This window comes from Aquarana catesbeiana, linkage group LG06 (genome assembly GCF_042186555.1).
Source record: "Aquarana catesbeiana isolate 2022-GZ linkage group LG06, ASM4218655v1, whole genome shotgun sequence".
NCBI classification, from domain to species: domain Eukaryota; kingdom Metazoa; phylum Chordata; class Amphibia; order Anura; family Ranidae; genus Aquarana; species Aquarana catesbeiana.
In genome coordinates this window covers 38,977,757-38,998,895 of record NC_133329.1, presented here as the reverse complement: position 1 = coordinate 38,998,895, position 21,139 = coordinate 38,977,757, and the positions used below count along the sequence as shown (strand labels likewise).

Below are 21,139 nucleotides of genomic sequence, written 5' to 3'. Positions count from 1 at the left end.
CTATGTGTACTTGCTGTGTTTCCTACATCTGATTCCTGTTACCGACTTTGGCGTGTTCCCGACCATCCCTGTTTGCCTGTGACCCTGAACCTTGGCGTGTACTCTGTTGTCCTTGTCTGCTTGTGGCCCCGACCTTGGCTTGTCCCGTACTTTCCTTGTTGTTCCAGCCTGCTGCCCCCTTCCTCTTCTCCTGTAGTCTACCGTGAGCGTGAGCTGTGAGACCCTGGGGGCTGCGACCTGGAGCCAGACTGCAGCACAGTCCATCCTTACCATTAAAGGCTCTGGTGAACACCTGCTGGCTCTTAGACTCCGCGCCCTGGGGAATCTATGCTCTAGCTCCCAGTGGGATCTGTGTCAGTGATCCAGTAGACCTGCTTCCTGAACCTCCCAGGGTTCAATCTGCAGCAGTCAGCCATAGGGTCCACTACCTTGCGGTGCACTGCTGATCCCAATGGTGTGCATCTGTCACCCAGCCTCTAGGTGACCTGACACTACACATATTATAACCAACAGAGATTTGTAAATTACACTAAAGATGCCCTCCAGGGAATTGCTGACTAGTTAGCCCCCACTTCCTACATGACATTCCAGGACCGGATGGCCTTAGACATGGTGCTAGTTGGGAAAGGTGTTTTGTAAAATCATAGGAAAAAACAGGAACCTGCTGCACCTACATTCCTGATAATACTGGCCCAAATGGTAAGGTTACTCTAGCTATAAAGAAATTAGAAGATCTGTCAATGGAGTTGAAGAAGAACTCAGGTATTACAGACCCATGGGATCAATACTTTAGCTGGATGAGTGGGTGGCAGAAGGTGCTCGCCCAGATACGGGTAAGGGTATTAATAATCCTGGTTCTTTTAGCCCTGATTATATGCTGTATTCTACCTTTTGTAAAAAAGTTCATGAGCAAGGCTGTAGACAATAGCACACCTACATTTCTCCACCAAGAAGAAGAGGACCCCCTTATGATGGAAGATGACAAACCCTTCACTCCTCTACAGTCACTCCCTGTCCATAATCTCACAATCCTATAGGGTTTTAGGGATAGATAGCGCCTGACTGCACCTCTCCAGCTGTATTGAGGAGGGAAGTGAACAGTTGCTGTCCAATTCTATATATAGCCTAAAAGAGTTGCTGAGGAGAAGGGCCAGGCCAAAGTGGGACCTTTAGTATTAGGGACAGAAAAGAGAAAATAGTCATTTTAGGGGGGACTGTGAAGGAATGTGATGTAGATAATAATAATAATCTGAAAATGTCTATTTGCTTATGTGCATACATATTTTTCTCCTTACTCATTATATCAGTATACAGATTAGCTCTGTTCCTATATTTTTCTCAAAATGGCGGGTACCCCCTACATCCCACACATCAGAAGAACGTGAAACTGAAGATAAAACCAAGGACAGCCAAACCTCGTTATGAAGATTCTCCATCTTCTTTTCTATCTTAACCAATGAGATGTACCTATTAGACTAACATAGCAATGACGTATTTGTGTGTATAAAACATTAGCACCGCCTTGAATAAATTAGAAGTGTAAAAAGTAACGGTGCTGAGCGTGTCTCAGAGTGTTTACTTTTATATGCATGCATAGCCACACTTTCCAATTAGAGACAGCAGCAGATAACCTTGAGCTCGATTGAAGCTCTTAATCATTTCCTTAACACGCTCTGTGGCCAGAAAAATATCTATTATTTTTAAGCAGTTTGGCTGCTCCCTGCAGCGTCTGGACATACCGATGGGCAGAGCGGGTATGGATGGCAAAGGTCAATGAAGAAGCGGCGTGGATGTCAGTTTCCCCGGGAGCTGAGCCAAGCTCTTTTACTGAGCAGCCATGCTGGACGGCAGTCGCCACTCTCCATCTTGTATTATATTTTAAACCACACAAGATAGTGGTGTGGATTATTATACAACAAAAGGAACACATTTGATGCTTATTAAACATTTCCAAAATTCTACCTCTAGAGATATCATAATATAAATATTTGCTTCCAAAAGACGTCTAGAAAAAGCACATCGGTAGAGCTATTAAGTAGTAGTGTATTATTTGTGCAGACACAAAATTTATGTTTTCTGCCAAGTAATAAAGAATTTTTTGCACCCCATTGTTTCTGACAAGTTTCACCTACTGGATACTACAGTATTTTCCTGCATTTGTGTAGATTACAAATATTGTTAAACATTGGTATAACATGTCATTGTCATGGTCACTTAGTGCCCTGTTCCTTGTTCCAGCACCCCGGTGTTGGTTGTTGCTTTTCCTCCCTGTCTGTGTTCAATCAGTCAATCCATCATCTGTTGACTGATTGATCTGCTAAGTCACCTGATAAAAGCAAACTGAACACTCTATCCCTTGCTTGTGATAGAGACAGACATACCTGCATTGGCCCAGAACCAAGCTGCCTGTTAGTCTGCCTTGCTTGTTGTTGGATTCCCTGTGTATGACCCGGATTGGACTGGATTATCCCCTGACTTCAGCCTGCCTTTACCTGAACTGCCTTTGAACCACGCTATCAGCCAAACTGCAAGTACCCATTTGATTTGTTCAGTTCGCATCTGCCCTGTCGTAGTGGTCAGACTCTATAGCATTGTGTTTATGTCCTGGGGGCAACCAAGTACCGGTAGGCCTGCTTGTCTTAAGGGAAAGGCGGCTGTAGGGGAAGCGCACAGTAGCCAGTTATAGTGTCTGACCACCTGTGTTGGGGTAGACGTGATGTTCATTACATTACCACAAGCCAATAACAACATTTTCTTTTAAGATGGACGCTGCAGAGGCTCGCTTATTTGATGAGGAACTTTGCAAACTGACACGCCAAGTCCAGGAACTGTCTTTACCCGTAAATACACCTCCAGCAGTAACACCAGAGTCCAAAGTTAACCCGCCTAATTGTTTTTTCTGGAGACCCCCATATGTTTTCTAACTTTAAAAACAGTTGTATGCTATACTTTAAGCTTAAGCCACACTCCTCTGGTTCTGAAGCACAGTGGGTCAGCCTGATTATTACATTGTTGCAGGGGGATCCCCAGTCTTGGGCATTTAGTCTCCCCACAGATGACCCAGTCAAAGTCAGTTGAAGCCTTTTTCAAAGCCTTAGGTTTACTATATGATCCTAACCGTACCCATTCATCAGAAGCTAACCATTACGTCAGGATAAATGCACCGATAAACAATACTGTTCTACGAAGCCAGTTCCAGTTAGGCTTATCAGACTCCACCAAAGCCTCCTTAGTTCACTACTCTGAACCAAAGTCATTGAATGAAGCCATGCAAGTAGGCATTTACGGGAAAGGCATACAGAGAGGTTTGTTTCTTTGCCTCCCAGTACGCTGCCCACCTTTTTTTTATTTCCTGAGCCTGTGCAAATTGGCGCTACCCATTTATGCCCTGAGGAAAAGGCTAGAAGGAGACCTCAGGGACTCTGCCCATACTGTGGCAACCTCGGCCACTTTGTCGCTAGCTGTCCTAATAAGTTGAGTAATGCCAAAAGTCTAGTGTGGGTGGGGTCTGCTTCTATAGATCATACTGTGTCTGTTTCCCTCAGAGATGGCTTATTTTTTCCTGCACAACTTAGTTCTGATACGTTTTCGCACCACCTCGCTGCTTTCATTGATTCTGGTGCTGCTGGCAATTTCATTGATAGGGACCTAGCACACCGTTTACAGATTCCGGTGAATAAGGTGCACAGACCCTTCTCAGTTTTAGCCGTTGATAACTCTCCCTTGTCCATGGGGCTGGTGACCTTGTGCACGGTACCTATTACCCTGACTATTGGGGAATCGCATAGGGAGACGATCAGCTTCTACGTGATCTCATCTCCTGCTTACCTCCTTATCTTAGGGTATCCCTGGCTTAAACTGCACAACCCGCACATAGACTGGGCTGAAGAAGAGATTGGGTCCTGGTCCCAGACCTGCATCCAGAATTGCATTAAAATCGCTGACTAGTTGCCCATGTATAACACTTGTGTGGCCCGTACCAGCCATGTGCCTTTTTTCTAGTCCTATTCAGAGCCTGCTCATGCCAACATTTCCAAATGTGACTACAGTTTACATAACCATGTACCTTTTTCTTTCAAATAACATTTTATTATGTTTGTATTACAGGAATACATAATATGTAGGAAACAGTAAAAAAAAAAGGGTTGCAGATCACATCGTATAATATTTCTAGCTTATATTTACTAGAGGCTACATATATTAAATTCTAAGACAGTAATGATCACGTGTCTGAAGATAATGTAAGTATGTTAATATCTTGCAACTTTAAGTAGCAGTTTCTCTTTTTTTTTTTTTTTTTAAAGTAATGAGAATCACTAGAGTACTCGAGGTAGAGGGAAAGGAAAGGGAAAGAAAGAAGAAAGGGGGAGAAGTCATCATAATAGCTCATTTACCTGGTCATGGTGGATCCTCCCGAAGATGCCACAGTTCCCACACTTTATCATGGGCTTCCAATCTGTCCTGTACCCTGGCCGTAATCTTCTCCATCAACTCCACATCCTTAATTCTGGCGTATAAGGCTTCAGGAGTGGGGTAAAGACTTTTTTTTTCCAGTGTAGGGCAATAAGACAGCATGCCGCTGTGAGGATGTGGCGCATTAATTTTTTGTAAGGTGTGGGAATCTTTAGCTGTAAAACTCCGAAGAGGAAAAACTTGGGGACCATGGGGATCTGTAACTCTAGAAGACGGGCCAGCAACTGCTGAACCGTATTCCAGAAAGGAGTAATCAGTGGACAACTCCAGTAAATATGGAGGAGGGTACCTCTATCTTTTACAGTACCAGCAGCGATCAGAGCTAGTGGGGTATATGGTGTGGAGGATATCTGGAGTCATATACCAGAAGAGGAGGATTTTATAGGTGTTTTCCTTGTATAGAGTACAGAGGGAGCTCTTTGCCACCTGGGTCCATATCGTCTGCAATGGCTCCATAGGTAGTTCCTCATTGAGGGCCTTCTCCCATTTGGTCATATAGGCATTTTTACCTTTGGTTTCTAGTGGAAAGGCATTTAGTATTTTGTAGATGTCAGAGATTAAACCTTTCTGGGCAGTGCCCACCAGGATTAGACTTTCAAAAGGCGTTGGGGGGGGGGGGAGAACTGCAGGTCAGGCGATATGGACAGGGCATAGTGGCGTATTTGCAGGTAACTATAAAATGCTTGATGAGGTAGGTCAAATTTGGTCTGAAGGTCAGAGTAGGGCAGTAGCTTGCGTGATCTAGGATCCCCTAGATTTCCATAGTGGAAAAGGTTCTGTGACGTCCATGGATAGGACATTTGGTGAGTGAGACTATCTGGGATTTTGGGGTTACAGACAAATGACGTCAGAACTGACCTTTCTGAGGACAGTTCATGTTAATGAGATAGCTTGCACCAGAGTCGGCGAAGCTGGGACATGGGTCCCAATAAGCACTCGGGAGGCACCTCCGCATTCGCACTCCATAGTAGGCTATTTCGGTGGGTCAGGGCTAACCAGATTTTTAAAATTTCTGTCCATTTATTATAGGACCGTTGGGTGAACCACGAGGCTATTGCACATAGTTGGGCGGCTTGGTAGTATTTGATAAGGTTGGGGAAAGCAAGGCCTCCGTCCGAGCGCGCCGCTATCATTACCGATTGGGGTATTCTATGTCTTTTATGATTCCAGGTGAATTTGAGTAGGTCAGATTGGAGTTTACTCAGGTGTTTGTGCGGGACAGAAATAGGTAGTGTTTGGAAGAGATAAAGTAGTTTCAGGAGGATCGTCATCTTAATCGAAGCGATCCGACCTAATAGGGAGATGTGGTGTTTTTTCCAGTTTAAAAGCAGGGTTCTAATGGAGCGGAAAAGGGGAGGGAAGTTTTCCTGATATAAAGTATTGAATTTTGGGGTGATGTGTACTCCCAGGTATTTCAAGGAGGTGGTTTTCCAGTGGTAGGTGAAGTTGGCCTTCAGGTGTGCAGTTTCCCTATCCGAGATATTGATTGGGAGGGCCTCTGACTTAGATGTATTAATTTTATAGCCCGAGAGGGCTCCGTATTGGTCAAGTTCTGCATGTAGATTTAGAAGGGAGATTCTGGGCTGAGTCAGGGTGAGGATCACGTCGTCAGCGAACAATGAGATCTTAAACTCCCGACCCCTGACTGGTATTCCTCGAATATCTTGGTTGCTTCGAATGTAGGCCACCAAGGGTTCAACACAGAGTGCAAATAGCAGGGGTGACAGTGGGCACCCCTGTCGGGTGCCGTTAGTTACAGAGAAGGTGGGGGAAAGGGCGAAAGGAGTCCTGACCTGGGAGGAGTGACTGGAATAGAGGTGCTGTATAGCTTGCAGGAAAGGTCCTTGAAACCCAGCATGTTGTAGCGTAGCGAACAGGAAGGGCCACCCAAGGCGGTCAAAGGCCTTTTCGGCATCCAAGCTCAGTAGCAAGGACGCCGAGTTCTCCCTATTCGCCACGTCCACTAAGTCAATCACCTTCCTAGTGTTATCTCCCCTCTGTCTAAGGTGGACAAAGCCCACCTGGTCTTTATGGATAAGAGATGGGAGGACCATATTTAGGCGGATTGAAAGCAATTTTGTAAAAATTTTTAGGTCCGAGTTCAGCAGAGCAATGTGTCTGTAGTTAACGCATAGGGTAGGATCTTTATCTGGTTTGGGAATCAAGGTGATGAATGATCGTTGCATGTCTGATGGGATGGGGGAGTCCCGAAAGAAAGCATTAAAAAGTTTGCACATATGAGGTAGTAGGATGGGGAGGAAGGCTTTATAGTATTCATAAGGCAGTCCATCCGGGCCTGGAGCTTTGTGGGGTGGGAGGGATTTAAAAGTCTGCTCTATTTCCTCCTCGGTGGTCGGTATGTTTAGGGTTGTCAGATCGGAGGCTTGGAGCTGGGGGACTCCGCTCTGTGCGAGGTAATGTTGCATGCGCTGGAGGAGGTCGGGGGGGAGGGAGTTACTGGGAATGTTAGGATTATTTTAAAGGTCTTTGTAGTATTCTGCAAAGGTATGGGCAATGTCTTTAGTGTGGGATAGTAGGGAGCCTAGTTTGTTCCTAATCTGGTGTGGCGTGGACATGTGGGAGTTGTCTCAGAGCTTTTTCGCCAGTAAGGAATGTGCCTTATTGTCCTTATCATAATATACTTGTCTTAGCCTGAGGAGGGCCTTTTCTACCCGGCCCATAGCTAAGTCGCTCAGAGTTGTTCGCAGGTTTATAATTTTCTTAAGAAGGGATAGGGTAGGGGACCGTTGCAGTTGGCATTCTAAAGCTCTAAGCTCCTTTTCAGTTTGGAGTTTTGTGGTCAGGGCATCTTTTTTAATGGCAGATGATAGTGCCATACATCTGCCTCGAAGTACTGCCTTGTGGGCTTCCCAGAGTGTAGGAAGGAATATGTCGGGGGTGTTGTTTTCAGCAAAATAATATTCTAAGGTGGAGGTTAACTTCGTTTTCGATGGGAGGTGCTGGAGGAGAAATGTATTTAATTTCCAATTGTAGGGTCTACAGTTGGGGGAGCCTAGGTCCAGCGTAAGTAAAATAGATGCATGGTCAGACCATGAGATCGGGAGTATCTGTGCCTCTTGTGTAATTCTAAGCGTGGGGTTGTTGATAAAGAAGTAGTCGATGCGAGAGTGTGTTTGGGGGGAGCAAAATGTGTACTGCCAGGGTGAAGAGCCCTCCAGGCATCGAAGAGAGCATATCGTCTGGAGAGTTGGCGAAAAAGCTTTGAGTCCCTGAGGGCTCGAGCCGATGACGCCCGGGGGCTCACCACGTGGCGATCCGCAGTTGCTGAGTGGGTTAAATTAAAGTCGCCCCCCACCACCAGTAGCCCGTGTTCAGATTTAAAGAGGCGAGTAAACACTTTAGACAGGAAGCTATATTGTTTGATATTTGGGGCATAAAGGACACAGAGAGTGATTGCCTGCGTTTGCCACTGGCCCTGAAGGATGACAAAGTGTCCATGAGGATCGCTGTAGTGATCCTGCAAGTAAAGGGAGACCCATTTTTAATGAGCATGGCAACCCCTGCTCGTTTATGGGGACCTGAGGAGTGGTATATTTGGGGGAATTGTTTAGAGCCGAATTCAAAGGAGCCCCCTTTGTCAAAGTGTGTCTCTTGGACAAAAATAATGTCCACTCCAGACTGTCTAAACTCCCTCAGCGCCAGATGTCTCTTTTTGTTGGAATTTAGGCCGTGGATGTATAAAGATAGGATCTTAGCCATGATGTCAAGTGAGGGGGGGAAAGTGCCTTACCTGATGTGGAGAAGAGGTTCCCAGAGCCGTGGACCAGGAGTGGACATACTTCGGGAGGAGAGCCAGGCAGATTCTGTGAGCTTCGTGATGGGTCACATGATGATGAAGAAGAGAAGGGGAGAAAGAAAAGTGGAAAGAAAAAGAGATAGTTAGTACACAGTAAACACATAAAAACTCAAACAAGTGTTGTCTCACGACCTTGGGAGGCAGGGAGGCCTAGGTCGGTATGGGATTCCAGGGATCCTCCCAACGTAGGTCCTAAGGGACCAGTTGGGTGGATGCAGGGGAGTCCAAAATTGGTCATATAAAACATAAACTGTAAAACAGCGATAACTGTTAGCATTTAACCAGGAGGGGGGTGGGTGAGCGTAAGAATTCCTACTCTCTCGAGTCTCCACAGATACATGCCCATAGTATAAACTGTAAGGTAAAACTGGGGCGCAAGGGGGGGACGACGACTGGGTATGCTATAGTGTGCAGGGCAGAGTCACCAGTAATATCGGATGGTAGAATAGTCCATCAACAAGTAACCTAAGGTGTTGTAGCGGATAAGTCAGCCATTTCTGTGTTTGGTACTCTTGCGGGATGCGTCCCTGTTCCGGAGTCTGTTGGATGAAGGGACCTTCTGCCAAGTTGTGGGTGGTGTTGGTGGAGTGGTCACAAGATCCCAATCCGGGAGTCGGGGAACAGAGATTCCTATGTTGTCGCAAAAGGCTTGCAGGTCCTCCGGGTATCATAGAGTGGCAGATTTGCCTTGGTTTTTAGCTGTAAGGCTGAAGGGGAATCCCCAGCGGTAGGGGATGTTTTTGTCTTGCAGGATGCGCAGTAAGGGTTGAAGAAGTCTGCATTTTTGTAAGGTGATCCATGAAAGATCCGGGTACAGTTGCACTTGGGCATCTTTGAAAGTCACTTTGCGTGCTAATCGAGCTTGCCGCATAATCTTCTCTTTTAGGGGATAGGAGTTGATCCTACAAATGATGTCCCTCGGTTGTGAGGTGGCGTTCATAGGACGTAGGGCTTGGTGGGCTCTGTCCATTTTGATGTGTTTGGTGGCGGGTTCGCCTAGGAGATTGTTAAACACATCCTGTAGGGTATGCTGTATGTCTTCAGGGCCTTTGAATTCTGGGATCCCCCTCACTCGTATGTTGTTTCTGCGTCCCCTGTTGTCCAGGTCCTCCACATGACGCTGCATATCTCTCAGCATGGTGTGGTGGTCCACTCCCTGGAGTTGGGTTCTGTGGACCGCTAGCTTAGTTTCTTGAATTTCTTCTTCGGCCATTTTCACTCTATTTGCTAAGTGTTTAAGGCCTGACTGGAGCACTTGTATTTCTGAGCGACATGTGGACTTTATGTCCTCTATCAGTTGTCTAAAGTCCTCTTTAGTGGGGATCGCCTGCAAGTATGTTCGCCATTGTGGGGGTGCAGGTTGGGGGTGGGCTGGCATTGGGGTCCGCTGTGCTGGGGATGTGCAGGGTGGCAAGGGTTGAGGGCTGAGAGTAGTGAGGCCCCGGGGCTGATGTGTTTGGTCTTGACGGTGAGTCCCATGGTTCTCCCCAGGATGGTGCCTGAGCAAGCGGGGGGACCTCTATTGTTCTGACTCCCTGAAGGTGGAGATCGGGGGGACACACTTTTTGTGTGTAGGTGGCCTGTGATACTGCCCGTTCTCTGGGGGAGCTGAGGGCCTGTGAGAAGGCTAGTCTCTGGGTCTTAGAAGGTGGTGATTTAAGCTCTGTGTGGCAGAAGGCTGCTGGACTCATTGCAGGCTCTTGTAGCATCTGGCTGGCTGGGTACATAGGGCCTGGCAGGGCCAGAAAGTCCACAGAGAGGTCTGAGGGGGTTGGGGAACCGGGTTCAGTTCCGTGAAAGCATGGATCTGATGCTGTCCTCAGCAAGCGAGGGAATGCATCTGAGCATTGTGTGTATTGTTGGAGGGGGGGGGCCGTCATGGCGCTCTGTAAACCATGCGGTGCTGCCTCGTGGGAAGTGGATGCGGAGGGAGGACTCACTGCTGAAGATAGAGAGGGCATGACTGTGGTGCCAGTCGGAGCTGGCGTGTAGTCCGTGGAGGTTCGGTGCGGTGGATGAGGCGGCGGGGAGAGCCGAGCGGAGCTCCGGGAGCAGGCCGCGGAGGTATCCGGCGCCATCTTGTCTGCTACATTGTGAGGCATGTCCGTCGGTGGAAAGAATGACCGGAGGTCCGTGGAGGCTCCTGGCGGGGGTAGGGATGATCCCCTGGCTGTTGTGGATCTGGTGGTCCTGGATCTGCCCATGTAGAAGCAGCGAAACGTCCCCAATGCGCTGATGATTCAGGAGAATCAGGCTGCCATCAAGAACGGCTTCCGGTCACGCCCCCCCCCCCATGTACCTTTTTTATATGACTGCTATAGCAAAAGACACTGACAAGCCTATTAAATTCTCTACAGGCCACCTCTCCAGCCAATTGCCACAGCCTGAACCATCTCCTCTAGGGATGAGCCGAACACCCCCCCCCCGGTTCGGTTCGCACCAGAACCTGCGAACGGACCGAAAATTTGCGCAAACTTTAGAACCCTAGAAGTCTATGGGACTCGAACGTTTGAAATCAAAAGTGCTAATTTTAAAGGCTAATATGCAAGTTATTGTCCTAAAAAGGGTTTGGGGACCCGGGTCCTGCCCCAGGGGACATGTATCAATGCAAAAAAAAGTTTTAAAAACGTCCGTTTTTTTCGGGAGTAGTGATTTTAATGATGCTTAATGTGAAAAAAAGGAAAATATTCCTTTAAATATCGTACCTGGGGGGTGTCTATAGTATGCCCGTAAAGTGGCGCGTGTTTCACGTGCTTAGAACAGTTACTGCACAAAATGACATTTTTAAAGGAGCCATTTAAAACTGCTTGCGGCTTTAATGTAATGTCGGGTCCCGGCAATATGGATGAAAATCAGTGAGACAAACGGCATGGGTACCCCCCCAGTCCATTACTAGGCCCTTTGGGTCTTGTATGGATATTAAGGGGAACCCCGCACCCAAAGTTAAAAAAGGAAAAGCGTGGGGCCCCCAGGCCCTATATACTCTGAACAGCAGTATACAGGCGGAGCAAACAAGACAGGGACTGCAGGTTTGTTGTTAAGTAGAATCTGTTTGTAATTTTGAACTGGTAAATTTTTTACGTGTAGCTCCAGCCAAAAAATCTATTTTTAAGCTTTTTGGAAAACATAGGGAAGGGTTATCACCCCTGTAACATTTGTTTTGCTGTCTGTGCACCTCTTCAGAAGATTTCATCTCACTTTCTGTCCCAATGACAAATGTGTTTTTGAAAATTTGGGGTTTTTAGTGAAACAAGGATTGGTGATAAAGCATCAGTGGAGAGGAGACATGTTTTTCCCATATTAACTCTTATGCCCTGTACACACGGTCAGATTTTCTAACGAAAAATGTGTGATAGGACCTTGTTGAAATTCCGACTGTGTGTGGGCTCCATCACACATTTTCCATCGGATTTTCCAACACACAAAGTTTGAGAGCATGCTATAAAATTTTCCGACAACAAAATCCGTTGTCAGGAAATTCCAATCGTGTGTACACAAATCCGACGCACAAAGTGCCACGCATGCTCAGAATAAATAAAGAGATGAAAGCTATTGGCTACTGCCCCGTTTATAGTCCCGACGTATGTGTTTTACGTCACCGCGTTCAGAATGATCGGATTTTCCGACAACTTTGTGTGACCATGTGTATGCAAGACAAGTTTGAGCCAACATCCGTCAGAAAAAATCCTAGGATTTTGTTGTCGGAATGTCCGATCAATGTCTGACCGTGTGTATGAAGCATTACAGGAGAGAATTTCCCTTCCTAGGGGTAGATTTCATCTCACTTCCTGTTGTCTCCTTCCGTTTGCAAGTAGGAGTCATTTGTAAGTTGGATGTTTGAAAGTAGGGGCCTGCCCTATATACTCTGCAGAAATTTGGGCCTTAGATGTTGGTGTTGCCACAACACTGTAAGCCCTCACAGTTACTCTTGGTGGGCGTAGGAACGGGCCCTGCTGTGAACTATTAGATCAAGAATTGTAATTACATGCCATTGTTGAACAGTGGTAGAAAAACTGGGCCTTTGGTGGTGGTGGTGGTGCTGGTGCCACAACACTATAAGTCCTCACAGTTACTCTTGGTGGGCGCTAGAATGGGCCCTGCTGTGAAATATTATATCAAGAATTGTAATTACATGCACCTGTTGAACAGGGGCAGAAAAATGTGGGCCTTTGGTGATGGTGGTGGTGGTGTTGCCACAACACTGTAAGCCCTCACATTTACTCTTGGTGGGCGCAGAAATGGGCCCTGCTGTGCAATATTAGATCAAGAATTGTAATTACATGTCCCTGTTGAACAGGGGCAGAAAAATTGGGCCTTAGGCACTGGTGCCACAACACTGCAACCCCTCACAGATACTCTAGTTGAGCGCAGCAACGAACCCTCCTGCAAAATATTTCATCAAAAATTGTAATTACATGCCCCTGTTAAACAGGGGCTGAAAAATTGGGCCTTAGGCACTGTTGCTGGTGCCACAACACTGTAACCCCTCACAGATACTCTAGTTGGAGTGCAAGAATGAGCCCTGCTGCAAAGTATTGCATCAAAAATTGTAATTACACGCCCCTGTTAAATAGGGGCTGGAAAATTGGGCCTTAGGCACTGGTGCTGGTGCCACAACACTGCAACCGCTCTCGGATACTGTAGTTGAGTGCAGCAATGAACCCTCCTGCAAAATATTGCATCAAAAATTGTAATTACGCGCCCCTGTTAAACAGGGGCTGAAAAATTGGGCCTTAGCCACTGGTGGCGGCGCTCAGAACCAAAAATGTTCTTACAAGCTATCAGCATGATCATTGAGGAGGAAGAGGATAGTCACTCAGCATCAGCATAGGCAGTCTTGAAAAGATCTGACATTTCAAAAAAAAATGATTAGGTTACATCAGCATCAGGTGCTTGGTATCTGGTGGTGATCCGAGACTGATTCATTTTTATGAAGCTCAGTCGATCGACCGAGTCGGTGGACAGGCGCACCCTGTGATCGGTTACAAAGCCTCCAGCAGCACTGAATGTGCGTTCCGAAAGAACGCTGGATGCAGGACAGTCCAGCAGCTCAATTGCATACTGTGCAAGCTCTGGCCAGTGATCCATCCTCAAGACCCAGTACCCAGAGGATTTTCAGTGCAAAGGGGTCCAAGTCAGATCCTGCCCCTAGGTATTCCTGCAGCATGTAAAACAGACGCTGGCGATGGTTGCTGGAACCGATCATACCTTGGGGTTGCGGACTAAAAATTTGTCTGAATGCATCGGTCAGACGGCCACCTTCTCCACCGCTCCTTCTTTGACTGATCAAAGCCTCAGCAACACGTTGTCCAGGAACAGGAGTTTGTAACCTCCCAGTCTCTGGGAACGCGTTGCACAGACCTTTCTGCAAGGCCTCCCGAAGATGTTTCATCCTCTGCTCCCTCTGCGACGGCAAGATAAGGTCCGCAATCTTACCCTTGTAACGTGGATCAAGGAGGGTTGCCAGCCAGTAATGATCCCTCTCCTTGATACCACGAATACGAGGATCCTTCCGCAGGCTTTGCAGGATCAGGGAGGCCATGCAGCGTAGGTTTGCTGAGGCATTCGGTCCGGAGTCCTCTGGGTCACTAAGGACGACATGATCCGCAGCCACCTCCTCCCAGCCATGTACAAGTCTATGGGTTTCTTGGGACTGTAAATGATCCCTTGAAGACTGCTGCTGATGCTGAGTGCCAGGCTCCACCTCCATGCTGACACAATCCTCCTCCTCCTCGTCCTCTTCCTGTGTGATCAGCGGGCATGCAGGAACACTGTCTGGATAAAGGGGGGCCTTGAGAGCTAAGGAAGTCCTCCTCTTCCTGCCTCTGTTCTGCCTCAAGTGCCCTGTCCATTATTCCACGCAGCGTGTACTCCAACAGGTGGACAAGAGGGACAGTGTCACTGATGCATGTACTGTCACTGCTCACCATACTCGTGGTCTCCTTAAATGGTGACAGAACAGTTTATGCATCCCTGATCATGGCCCACTGGCGTGGGGGAAAAAAAACAAGCTCCCCTGACCCTGTCCTGGTGCCATAGTCGCACAGGTACTCATTGATGGCCCTCTGCTGCATGTGCAGCCGCTGCAGCATGGCCAACATTGAGTTCCACCTGGTGGGTATGTCACAGATTAGGCGATTCTTGGGCAGGTTAAATTCCTTTTGGATGTCAGCCAGCCGTGCACTGGCATTATATGACTGGCCGAAATGCACACAGACTTTCCTGGCCTGCCTCAGGACATCCTGTAAGCCCTGATACCAGCCCGAGAAACGCTGCCCCACCAAGTTAAGGACGTGAGCCAAACAGGGCACATGGGTCAGTTGTCCCTGTTGGAGGGCGGAGAGGAGGTTGGTGCCATTGTCACAAACCACCCTTCCTGCCTTAAGCTGGCGTGGCGTCAAACACCTCTGAGCCTGCCCCTGCAGAGCTGACAGAATCTCTGCCCAGTGTGGCTCCTATTTCCCAAGCACACCAGCTCAAGCACCGCATGGCATCTTTTGGCCTGCATACTTGCGTAGCCCTTGAACGCCTACGGAGCACCGCTGGTTCCGAGGACAAAGCACAGGGAGAGGCCATGGAGGAAGAAGAAAAGAAGGGGGTGGAGGAGAGAGGTGTGTCAGAATCACCAGTAGTAGCATTTTGGAGGCGTGGTGGCGGACATCCAACACTACTGCACCTTGTCCTGCATCCTTCCCAGCTGCCAGCAGAGTCACCCAATGCGCCATGAAAGATAGGTAACGTCCCTGTCCATGCCTGCTGGGCCATGAGTCAGTGGTAATATGCACCTTACCGGCCTGTCCAGCGAGGCCAAGACATTGCCTTCCACATGCCGGTAGAGAGCTGGAATCGCCTTCCTTGAGAAAAAGTGGCGTTTGGGAACCTGCCACTGAGGAACCGCACATTGCACAAACCCACGGAAGGGGGCAGAGTCTACCAACTGAAAAGGCAGCAGTTAAAGTGCTAGCAATTTGGCCAAGCTAGCATTCAACCGCTGGGCAGGTGGATGGCTGGAAGCGAACTTCTTTTGGCGGTGCAGCAGCCGGGGTAGGGAAATTTGCCTGGTACAATCTGACATCGGTGTACCGATAGCAGATTGTACGCAAGTACTTGGCTGTGACACACCTAATTCTACACCTTCATTCTCTCAGTGCAGGTCTCAGAGAGGACTGAAGGTATAGTGGGGTTGGATATCCCAGCTGATGAGAAGCAAGGAGAGGTCCTCTTTGTTCTTTGGTGTGGGTCTTTTCGGTACACTTGCCAATGAACTGCATGGCAGGTCAATATATGTCTGGTCAAGCATGTGGTGCTCACGCGGGTGATGTTTTGGCCATGCGAGATACGCTTGAGACATATGTTGCAAATAGCAGCGGTGCGATCTGATGCATTCGTCTCAAAAAAGGCCCACACCAAAGAACTTTTGGAATAATGCGCAGAGACAGCAGCACCCTGCACATGCGGAGCTCTGCAGTGTGATGCAGTCGGTGTGCTGCCCTTAAGCTGGCCCCTGGAGGGCATCCTGCCTCGTTGGTGATGTACCTCCTCCTCTCTCCTATCAGGCACCCACGTGGAGTCAGTGTCCTCATCATCCCCTCCCTCCTCATCACTGGAGCAAACCTGGCAGTATGCTTCAGCTGGGGGAACATGACTGCCAGATTGCCGTCCTTCTTGGGCACCCCCTCTCTCTGGGCTCACGTTACTGCCTTCCTCTAGCTGGGTACCATCATTGGAGCCTTCAAAAAGCTGGGCATCCTCCTGGAGCATGTACCCAACACTGTGGTCAAACAGTTCGGGGGACTCCTCAGGAGGACATGGTGGGGCTAGGGAAGGAGTCACGGATGCCATTGAGCCGAGGGAAGAGGCCACGTTGGCAGCTGCTTTGCCAGACAAAGTACCCTGAGCCTGGGTGAGAGAGGATGAGGAGGATGAGGATGGCTTGGTCATTCACTCTACCAAGTCTTCTGCATGTTGCGGCTCAACACGGCCAGCTGCCGAAAAAAAAGGACAAGCGTGTCCCACGGCCACATGCTGACGAGGATGCACCGTGTCCACGACCAGCACTGTTGCCTCTAGACACAGAGACTGCTTGCCCTCTTTTATTGGCTTGTGACTGTCTGCCTCTCCTTGTTGGCCTTCCAGACATACTAATGGCCTGCAGTGAGATGTAGCTGCACAAAACTGGGATCTTTATATATACTGATTATACTGCAGCTAGCAGAATCAACTGCCTGCCTGTAGTATTATTAGTATGAGAACACCAGCACTTGTCTTCAGGTAGCTATAGGTGCAACTGCATGGGTATACAGTACAATAACTGTAAATACTTCAAGCTGCCTGCCTGTGGTGATAATAGGATCAAAAGAAGAACACCAGCACATGTCTTCAGGTAGCTATAGGTGCAACTGTGCAGGGTACACAGTACACTAACTGTAAATACTGTAAAAACCCCTGCCTGCCTGTCAGTAGATTAGGAAGAGAATAACAGGAACGGAGAGAGAGAGAGAGAGAGAGAGAGAGAGAGAGAGAGAGAGAGAGAGACAACAACTGGGATGCATATATATACACAATACACTGTAAGTGCAGCTAACTGACTCGCCTACCTACTAACTTAAATCAAATGACACTGTCTCTCTCTCTCTGTCTATCTCTCTCTCTCTCTGCCGCCGCAACACACTACACAAGGCCACCACGCAGGCGGCCTTATATAGTGTGGGGCGTGTACTAAACCCCCTGAGCCATAATTGGCCAAAGTCACCCTGGCTTTGGCCAATTATGGCTCTCTGTACAGATGGCGCTGTGATTGGCCAAGCATGCGGGTCATAGTGCATGCTTGGCCAATCATCAGCCAGCAATGCACTGCGATACCGCAGTGAATTATGGGCCGTGACGCGTCACTCAAATTTGGCACGATCGGCCCATAACGTTTGCAGTTCGACAAACGGACGAACAGGCGATGTTCGAGTTGAACATGGGTTCGACTCTAACTCGAAGCTCATCCCTACTCTCCTCCTAGAACTGAGCTTATCCATTGTCTCGTAGCCTTGACCCCTGCTTAGAAACTTCCTCTAAATCCTCAGACCCCTACCTTTGCCTTTCGCTAAACTCCCTTCGGATGCACAGCCATGCTAACTTGTCTGCAGGTTCCACTGTCGCTACGCCTGGCGATGCGGCTCAGTCAGCCACTGCATCAGTTATGCCCGTTGAGCTTCCTACTTCTTTCTATTCTGGACTTTCTGGAAATGCGATTCAGACAGTCGCTACACCTGGCATTGCGGCCCAGTCGGCCACTGCATCAAGTATGCCAGTCCAGCCAATGCCCATTGAACTTCCTGCTTTTTCTTATTCAGGACTTTCTATAACCTGGCCTCACCCTATTTCTCTAAGCGGTCTAAGAGGTTCAATCCACCCTTTGGGTAAACTGCCTCATTTGACCAGGTGGGGCTTTCAATCCTTTTTCAGGGCTATCTGCACCCTGCTCGTGTTTCAGCTGTCCAGCTTGACCCCTGTGACACATTCCCTGCTAACCAGCATGACCTTGTGGATCCACAGACCTCTGCCCAGTCTGATGGTCCTGTGCTGGATGTCCAACTGGTCTTTGAGGGCCTGGGGGCCCCTCCTCAGAGGGTGGCGGGGTAATGTCATGATCACTTAGTGCCCCTGTTCCTCATTCCAGCACCTGGGTGTTGGCTGTTGATTGTCCTCCCTGTCTGTGTTCACCTGTTGACTGATTGATCTGCTCAGTCACCCGATATAAGCAAACTGAACATTCTATCCCTCGCTTGTGATAGACGTACCTGCATTGTCCCAGAACCAATCCTCCTGTTAGTCTGCCTTGCTTGTTGTCAGATCTCCTGTGTATGACCCGGATTGGACTGGATTATCCCCTGAACTCAGCCAGCCTTTACCTGAACTGTCTTTGAACCATGCTAGCAGCCAAACTGCAAGTACCCATTTGCTTTGTTCAGTTCGCATCTGCCCTGGCGTGGTGACCAGACTCTATAGCATTGTGTTTAAGTCCTGGGGGCAACCAAGTACTGGTAGGCCTGCTTGTCTTAAGGGAAAGGGGGCTGCTATTGGTTAAGCGCACAGTAACCTGCTATAGTGTCTGACCACTTGAATTGGGGTTCATTAGTAATTTTCAGAAGTGAAGTCAGCATACACAAATGTTCAGCAGTGCATTTTTGATGTTAAAATTGAATTAATATTTTTTGAGTCCACCCTTACACTAAAATCCCTGCATCTACAGACATCCACGTTCTAACACTAACCTATCTATCCCTGTAAAGAAGAAATCAGTATACCCCTTTTTTTTTTTTTTTGACGAACCAATCTGATCTCAAATTAATGGGAAATTACGTCACCCATAGAGTTACTATGGGGCTTCTGTTGTCGGCTGCCTCCTCTGCACCCACCTACTGTACACAGCGAAGCCCCAGATGACAGCTCAGCGTGGGATACGGATTTCTTCTTTGCAGGGTTAGAGGTTAGTGTTAGATCATAGATGCAGTGATTTTACTGTTAGGGTGGACTTTTACTTTAAGTTTAATTTCTGTTGTTCATTTTTACATAGATAATTAGTCAGATACTGTGAAAATACTGCTAGTGTTTGAGGTTTTTTTTTTTTTTGATTATTATTTTGATTATTATTCTAGTGGAAAATATTTAATGAAGAGGAAGTCTCACTAAACTTTTTAAGATTTTATTTAACCCTTCAGTGGCCCAGGAGCATGTAGCAATTGTTCAGATCAAATTCATTCTGGCTTTGTTAAGCAACTTGATGGTACATTTGGCTCTCCACTGTCCAGCAACACTGCTAGAAATAACACAGATTTGTGAGTTATACTGTAGCTCAGGTTTCTGGCAGCAAAAGCGGCTCTGGAGACCAGCGCTGCCATTCAAAGCAGACCACAGAGCCTGCGGCACTGTGCAATCTATCTAAGACTGCTTGTAAATACACAGCCCCAGCCTATATTGCAAACAGCCCTGCAAAGCTATGTGATCTTTCACTATTATTAATGCCCAGGGCTGTTATATATGGCAGGAGACCCCAAACCCACTTGTTAATATGAGAAGTTGAGCAGCTCCCGCCCTTCGTACAGATCTGCAGCTCCTCCCATTCCCTGTCCTGCTAATAGGATGACTTTGTCGGAGGGGAAGGACTCCAGGGAGAGGACATATGGTCTGAAAACTGGCTCTACCCTACCAAAGGTAGGACTGTGCCAGGGAGGCAAAGATTGGCATGGGCCAGTGTGATGTTAGAGAGGAAAGGGGGGAGGGAAGATAACTGCAAGGGGCACTGTGATGGGTAATCCTTACAGTGCAGTCCCCTTTACCTCACAGTGCCCCTGTGCAGTCCCCTTCCCATCACTTCCCCTTTACAGTGCAGTCCGTGTTACATTAATGTAAAGTGGACTGCACTGTAAAGGGGCACTATGTAAAAGGGGGCTGTGATGTGAAGAGGAACTGTGGACACTGATATAAAGGGGGGAGTTTGCTGTAAAGGGGGGTTGTGGTGTGAAAAGGGACTGAGGACCGACTCCATGAATACCCCATCAACAACCGCCCCTGTGAACAACCTCCCCTCCTGGTCCCTGAAAATATTGGCTGCCTTCGAACCGGTCCCTGGTGCAAAAAATTAAAAAAGGTTGGGGATCGCTGCAATATGGTACTAGCCCCAACATTGTTGATTGTTCTTTCATAAAAGTGAAACATCACTCATCGCTGCAGTGCTGTGTTATCTACCTGCAGCTCCATGCTAAAATCCAGCGCACCTGCAGGTAGATCACACAGCCCTGCAGTACTAAATGACCTATCACTACTGTGAATGAATGGTAAGTGCTGTCAGAGTAGGGCCAATTGTTGATTTATAGTAGTAAAATAACATTCGGCTTGGAGAGAGGGCAGAGCTCAGTGCTGTTTGTTCCCCCCCCCCCCTGCCCCCCTACAGAAATGGCCAAAAATTGGGCTTCAGACTGGGGTGGAGCTACAGTCAGCATTACCATAAATAGATTTTAAACTGCAATGGGACCACCTATCAGTGCTATAAGCACTCAGACCCCTAGGGAATAAATGCAAATTTTGAAAACATTGTGAGTTATTTAAACATTAGGCTACAATTAACACTCAGCAAAGAAATTGGGTCAAACAGTCATGACTATATGATACAGTCCAGTAAAATGGCAAAAAAAAAAAATCATTTTAAAACTTCTCCTATTCTTGTCTTTGTGTTAACAGGTCATTACATTCCTCAGCCAGTCATATACTGACCTAGATCCAGCAGTGTTTGTGTTGTCTCTTCCTTCGTGAATTCTTTTCCTGGTGGTAAATATTGGTAAATATTAGAACACATTTAACTTTCAGAAAATAAACTACATTTCGAAGCAGCAATCTATAATGACAGCCAATACAAAAAGTAATAATAAATGTTAATGTAAAACATAATTCACAAAATGAAAATTAGAGAATGCAGCCTTCAAGCAGTTGACCTAGCCCTGGTTCACACTCCGGGAAAAAAAAAACCTGTAACACAAAGGCATAATGAGCTAGTATGCATTGCATACTAGCTCATTATGATATACTTACCTTAGAACGATGCCCTGCAGTGCCGCCGGCACTCCGCTCCCACGGCTGACATCTTTTACCAGAGTTACTTCCGGGTTTGCGGGCTCCGGTGATGGAGCCGTGATGACGTCACTCACGCTCATGCGCGTGGGTGCCGCCAGTCACGGCACAGCTTCTGAAGAAACGGCACAAGCGGGCCATTTCTTCAGTGCGCGTGAGGCGATGGACTTCGGCAGCAGCGCATATAGTGAATATCTCCTAAACTGTGCAAGTTTAGGAGATATTTACAGT

General features: G+C 47.7%; 1 protein-coding gene across 47 annotated transcripts in view; it reads right to left on the bottom strand.

The window, feature by feature from the left end:
* The window catches only part of LOC141148329 (interferon-induced very large GTPase 1-like), a 420,233-nt gene that overhangs the window by 274,492 nt on the left and 124,602 nt on the right, over positions 1 to 21,139 (bottom strand). For all 47 annotated transcript variants that reach the window (XM_073635660.1, XM_073635670.1, XM_073635662.1 and 44 more), the window contains one exon: positions 20,555 to 20,602. In XM_073635660.1, the coding sequence (XP_073491761.1) occupies positions 20,555 to 20,602 (48 nt within the window). The remainder of the gene's footprint in view (positions 1 to 20,554; positions 20,603 to 21,139) is intronic.